The sequence below is a fragment of the Mustela erminea genome, chromosome 14 (assembly GCF_009829155.1).
Source record: "Mustela erminea isolate mMusErm1 chromosome 14, mMusErm1.Pri, whole genome shotgun sequence".
Lineage (NCBI taxonomy): Eukaryota > Metazoa > Chordata > Mammalia > Carnivora > Mustelidae > Mustela > Mustela erminea.
The window spans coordinates 56,575,241-56,581,597 of record NC_045627.1 but is presented as its reverse complement, the minus strand read 5'-3'; the positions used below and the strand labels follow the sequence as shown (position 1 = coordinate 56,581,597).

Below are 6,357 nucleotides of genomic sequence, written 5' to 3'. Positions count from 1 at the left end.
CTCAGGTCATGATTCCAGGGTCCTGGGATTGAGCCCCATGTCAAGGTCCCTGCTCAGCCAGGAGTCTGCTTCTCCCTGTGCCTCTCCCTCTGTTTGTGCTCTCTCTCTCAAATCAATGAATTCTTTAAAAAAATAAATCTAATTTAAACTATTAGAATCTAAACATATTTATTTAAAAATATCCCCCATATTTATGGAACCCTGTCCTCTTTCTAGCAGCCTAACTGAAATGTTAGCTCTGTGAATTCTTTGGTTTCCCCAGTCAGGTCCAATGCCTCTTTCCTGTGGACTTAACCTTAGTTCATACCTATTTGCATATTGTACTACAACTTGTATTATTAGACTCAGTAAACATTGGCTCAATCAATGAGGAAATACTGCTTTTATCAGTTTTTCTTTACATTTCTCTAAATTGAAGAATTTAATTTTTCTTTTAATTCGTCCTTCAGGTTCAGAGATCGAAAGCCAACATTACTGAATTTGTTCCCTGATAAAAGCTCTCCATGGCAGTTTTTCTTTGTGGAATTTATACTGAGGAACAGATTTCCCACTAGGCGGCGCGCACGTACCACTTATATTTCAAAAACAGTCCTAGTATGGAAAAAAATGAGTAATTTAAAAATAAGCGTTCTTGGATCTATCTGTTCTTTGATTTTCTATTTATCTTTTCTTATGACAATTTTTAAAGGTTACATTTATTTTGTAAAGAGAATGGAAGTTTTCTAAATGGAAGGAACCAAAGAAAAAAAGTACATTTTTTGTCGTCATCCTTGGGAGCTAATGCAAACAAAGGTAGCATAATTAAAGGATGTATATTCTAAAAGAAAACCAAACTCACAATTCACTTTTAAGCTGAGGAATTCTTTTATACCATGAATGACACTTGGTTATAGGCATTATTCTACACTCAGTTCATTTGACAAATGTTTATTGAACACCTAACACATGGAAGAAATAAGAAAATATCCTTGTCTTTGGGGAGTTCACAGTTTAATGGGAGGATAGTCAGGTATATATAAAGCATATGTGGGGGCACATGGGTGGCTCAGGGGGTTAAGCCTCTGCCTTTGGCTCAAGCCATGATCTCAGGGTCCATGGATGGAGCCCCACATGGGGCTCTCTGCTCAGCAGAGAGCCTGCTTCTGCCCCCCCACCCCACTTACTTGTGATCTCTCTGTCAAATAAATAAATAAGATCTAAAGCATATTGCACTGGTAGATGCTAGAATAAAGATAGGGGAAAAAATGCTTCAGGAATCTAGAAAGGATAAAACTAGCTATGGTAAAAGGGGTCACAGAGAGAGGGGCATTCCTGGTTCCAGCTTAGTTAGCTGCTCTTATCCCAAACTGAGCCTCCCCAATGCCTGTTGACAGATTTCAGTCATTGTCATGAGGATGGGTATTCTGAATTCTGTCCCTGTGCTACTGGTCCACAGCCCAACTGGTAGTCATAGGGTAGGGTAGTATTTGGTTATTGGGATCAAGGGAAACCCCAGTGAATATTTTAGTTGAGTGAGGCAATGGGGTATTAAAGTGAGGAGCTGAAAAACTTTGGAAAAGTAAGAGTAACTCTGTAGGAAGTCAGCAGCATTGGACATTGGAAATTACTGGAACCCCAGTCAGCATGACATTAGTATGCTTAACTGACCAGTGAGTTGCCAGTGGGTCCTATGACTTAGAAAGCTTTATTTTACTTGTTTCTTAAAGTAAATCTAGATTGCCAGAATATGCTGGTTTTAGGGGAAAAAACTCTCTTTATGTCCTATGGATGGGTATGTGTGTGTCTGCATAGATATGATTAAGCATATGCTTTGGATGAGCTATGAGTACCTAGAGGGAGAAAGAGCTTATAAAAAGACGATAATTCCTGTTGTAGGACTCGGCGGCTCTTTTCTACTACCCCAGAGCAGTTTTGAGAGAGGAAGATTACCAGTTGGAAGCATCAGAAAGCTGTAGTCTCAAGTACCCTCACTGACAATTTTATGAGACCGTTGTTATAGGAAATGAGAGTCTAAACAACGTTTCATACTTCTTAAAGCAGCAGAGTTATTTTTTAAATGAAAGAAACAAAAGGGATGAAAACGAACAACACGATTTGATTTAAATGCCAACACTTCTCTTATTCTCTCCAGTGTAACTGCCAAAGAGTAGGTGGGCTGGGGGAGGGCGAAGGAAGCAACACCTTGGTATGGATTTTAAACACTAGGAAATCAAGGACAAAACAAATATCAAATTTAGGTGAGTGTTTAGGGATTTTGTGGATTTTTAAAGCTCTACCTTTAGCTTTTCATTACAAGAAAATTATGGAAATGTATACATGAGATTTTTAGCGTTTTTATGGCGAGAGGATTATTTGTTAGTCAAGGTTAGAGAGAAACAAAGAATTCCAGGTAGTTCTGTCAGGATCTCAAAATAATGATAGATGAAATTTAAACTCAACATAAGCAAGGTAATGTTGCAGAAGCTGAGATTTTCAATAACTATGTTTATGCATTGTGACAGCTTATAAATTAAAAACCTAGCAACTCTAAGGAAATATACCCAGCCATCACCCAGGATAACGTAATAGAGGTGACGGCTCTATAAAAAGGGGAGTTTGGACCTGATGCTGTATAGAAAATGGAAGAGGAAGTCAATTTGAAAGTAGTACTTTACTGATTATCTGGCATCCTACAATGAAAAAATGAAGGCTAAAAACATCAGAAGGTGTTATGAAATAAGTAGGCCTGATAAGAGCTGGTAGGAGTATAGGCGACAAATTATATTAACTGTAGATTCAAATAATACAACTATTGCTTTTAAATTCTTCGTATAATTCATTAGTGTGGGCTATTGTTTATGAGAGCCAAGACAATGTAATGTAAGTTGGCCTGATTACTCAGGGGGAAAAAGAGGAAAGTCAAGATAAGTTAAAATGAGGGGCGCCTGGGTGGCTCAGTGGGTTAAAGCCTCTGCCTTCAGCTCAGGTCATGATCTCAGGGTCTGGGGATCGAGCCCCGCATCAGGCTGTCTGCTCAGCAGGGAGCCTGCTTCCTCCTCTCTCTCTGCCTGCCTCTCTGCCTACTTGTGATCTCTGTCTGTCAAATAAATAAATAAAAAATCTTAATTAAAAAAAAAAAGATAAGTTAAAGTGATTAAAGAGTTAAAATAAGAAAAGTCAAACGTAGCTTGTGAAATTACCACCTTAGAGAATTTTCAAGAGTCCTTGAGACAATTCTAAACTCAAAACCGGAGAATTAAACCATTTCAGTGTAGTCGTATAAGATCTTGGTTCAGTCATTAACGGTCTCTCAACCTCTGTTCCCCTGTCTTGAAAGGTAAACAAATGGTTTCTTCGATGCCTTCCAGCACCAAACTAGTTTTCTTTTGTCTGAAATTATGTTTAATACTAACATAAGTAAGATTGAAGACATTTCCTCATCCATATTCTTAACTACTAAATGATATTGCTTTGTGGCCTATGTAGCTTTCACTCTTCCTCTGACTCAATGTATTGATCTGCTTATCTCAGTGAGCGAGACCCTGAAATGGTCATAAATAGTGACCATTAGCCCACCATGTGGGTATTTTTTTTTTTTTTTACTTAAAAATATTCTGTTTTTAAGTGTAGAGAGAAGAATATGGACATACTAATCACATAAACCTCGGTTTGAAACCTAACTGTGCCTTTCCAGCTGAATGCAGTAGCAACTGTGTTTCCTTATCTGGAAAAATAGGGCTAATACCCACCTTGAAGAATGAGAGTATTATTCAGCTCTCAGATCAATACATTTTGAGGTTTGTGTTCCCTTTCTTCCTATTTATAATCTGCTAGGGCCATCTAGAAAAGAAAACAGATTTGATTATTTTTAGAGTCTTTAAAGAAATCACTGCTGGTTTACAATAAAACCTTTATACAAAATGGAGTGAAGTAAGTGTCAAATAGTAAAAATCAGCCACTCTGACAGGCTTTGAATATCAAGGGGGTTTTAGGCAATAGGCACTAAGTCAACATACACCTCCAGGGTTCTTTTGCAGAACACCATCACCGGTCGTTTCTTCGCTTATGGGCAAGATTTCCAGAATACCATGGGAAAAATTAACCCTTATTTCAGTATATTAGGCTTCGAAGTCGGAATAGAAAAGCTCCCCGGATCTATTTGCAGAGCCCGAAAGGCCTGTTTCTAGACGCTGGAGGGTTAGTCACAATGGGTTTAAGCCCCGTGGTGGTCTCTTCCCCAGAGCCCCCAGCTCCTCCTGAAGGCAGCCCACCCTCTCTCTGCTTTCTTCTGAGCTCCCACCCCCACCCCCACCCCAGTCGGCTGCTTCTCCTTTTCCATCTTCGCTTTCTCCCAGAAGTGGTCAAAATGGGAAACGGAAGTATCTATTTGTTGCTTGGTGTGGTGCTCGAAAAGGTTTTTTAATTAAGAAAAAAAAAAAAATCCTCTTGAGGTTCTTCATTTTGCAGTGAGTCCGAGCGTCCGCCGGTCCCCTTGTTCTCCCCCATCCAAGTGTCGTTCATTCTGTGAGGAGGCTCGAGTCTGTCGGAGGGGGTCTGCGCCTCCAGCCGCACAGAGGGATCTGGGAGCAAACCGGCTCCGGATCCCGAGAGGCGCGGGGAGCACCGCCCCCCGCCCGGCGGGGAGGTGCGGGAGAGGCGGCGGCCCGGCCCAGCCGGGGAAGCCCGTCCCGGGAGCCGGAGGGGCGCGGGCAGCGGCGGCGGCGGCCGCGGGGACGCGGCGCCGCTGCCGCAGGGGAGCGGCGGCGGCGGGCGCGAGGGGCGGGGCGCACTCCGCAACTTCTGCCGCTGCCTGCTGGGCGCGCTCGGCCGAGGCGCGCGGCGGCTGCGGGCTGCGGGGCGGCCAGCCGAGCGGCGCCCGCGAGCCCGTGAGCCGCGCGTCGCGGGCGTCCGTCTGTGTCGGGGGCGCCTCCCGCGGGGAGTCTCGGCGCGGCCGTGCTCCCGCGTGGTCCGCAGCGGCTGGGGCCCCGGGACGTGCGGGGCCGCGGGGCCGAGCCGAGGCGCCCCCCAGCGGCCGGCGCGGGTCCCATGGCTGGGCCGGGCGGAGCGGAACCGGCGAGGTGAAGCCCCCGGGCCGGAGGCCGGAGCGCGTGGCGGGGGCGCCGGCTCCATGGGCAGCAGCGCACAGCGGCACGATGATGGACGTTAACAGCAGCGGCCGCCCGGACCTCTACGGGCACCTCCGCTCTTTGCTCCTGCCGGAGGTGGGGCGCGGGCTGCCGGACCTGAGCCCCGACGGCGCCGGCCCGGTCTCGGGCTCCTGGGCGCCGCACCTGCTGCGCGGGGTCCCAGAGGTGACGGCCAGCCCGGTGCCCACCTGGGACGCGCCGCCGGACAATGCCTCCGGCTGCGGGGAGCAGATCAACTATGGCAGAGCCGAGAAAGTTGTGATCGGCTCCATCCTGACGCTCATCACGCTGCTGACGATCGCAGGCAACTGCCTGGTGGTGATCTCGGTGTGCTTCGTCAAGAAGCTCCGCCAGCCCTCCAACTACCTGATCGTGTCCCTGGCGCTGGCCGACCTCTCGGTGGCCGTGGCGGTCATGCCCTTCGTCAGCGTCACCGACCTCATCGGGGGCAAGTGGATCTTTGGCCACTTCTTCTGCAACGTCTTCATCGCCATGGACGTCATGTGCTGCACGGCCTCGATCATGACCTTATGCGTGATCAGCATCGACAGGTAAGGGCCGGGCCGCCCCGTCCCGGGTCCGGCTGGGGATGTGCTGACCGCTCCACCGCTAGCGCCCGCCTTTCTTGGGAGGATAAGCCAGACTCCTAGGCGGGATGAAGGGCTGCGCCGAAAACATCAACCCCCACACATCAACCCTACACCAACCGAGCAACTTCAGTTAAAGCAGAGCCTATATGCGTCTTGAAAAGAAGAGCCCGAAATGTTTTAGTAAGGGTTTTAAGACCAAAGTTTAAGATTTTAAACATTAGCAGTTCCAGCAGGGGGTCCCCGGGCTTGGTTTTTAGAAGGAAAGGATCTGATCATTTCTGAGCTTGACAAACCCTTGCTGTGAGTCTGAAAGTGTCATTTCTTACTTTAAGAAATCAGTCGTTGAAAAGGCTCCTTGCTTCCAGATTGTGAGAGCTCCTCTCCAGGCCAGTGAGGGGACTGAGGAGGGTTCCAGAATTGGGGTTCTACATATCTGAACCCCTATCATTGCTGATTTCAAATCTCATTCTCCTGGAAGTCTGATTTTAGCGTTTGGCAACGCTGTCTGTATCCTGCAGCCTTGCTGACTGGAGCCTTACTCCCTGTCTGAATGGTTGGTTCTAGTCTTTCATCACATCCCTTGAGAATCTTCTCTTACGAACTCCCCAGTGGAGTAATTGCAACAGAGGCTGACCATCTGT

At 46.9% G+C, this 6,357-nt stretch overlaps 1 protein-coding gene across 4 annotated transcripts in view; it reads left to right on the top strand.

Moving 5' to 3' along the window:
• Window positions 1-4,728: 4,728 nt before the first annotated feature.
• HTR7 (5-hydroxytryptamine receptor 7) overlaps window positions 4,729-6,357 on the top strand; it is an 85,683-nt gene continuing 84,054 nt past the window's right edge. For 3 of the 4 annotated variants that reach the window (XR_004278595.1, XM_032312660.1, XM_032312662.1), the window contains exon 1: window positions 4,729-5,677. Coding sequence is in view for 3 of the 4 variants with exons in the window: in XM_032312660.1 (XP_032168551.1) it covers window positions 5,133-5,677 (545 nt within the window). In the remaining variant the exon portion in view is untranslated. The remainder of the gene's footprint in view (window positions 5,678-6,357) is intronic. The other variant, XM_032312661.1, reaches the window with a different exon arrangement.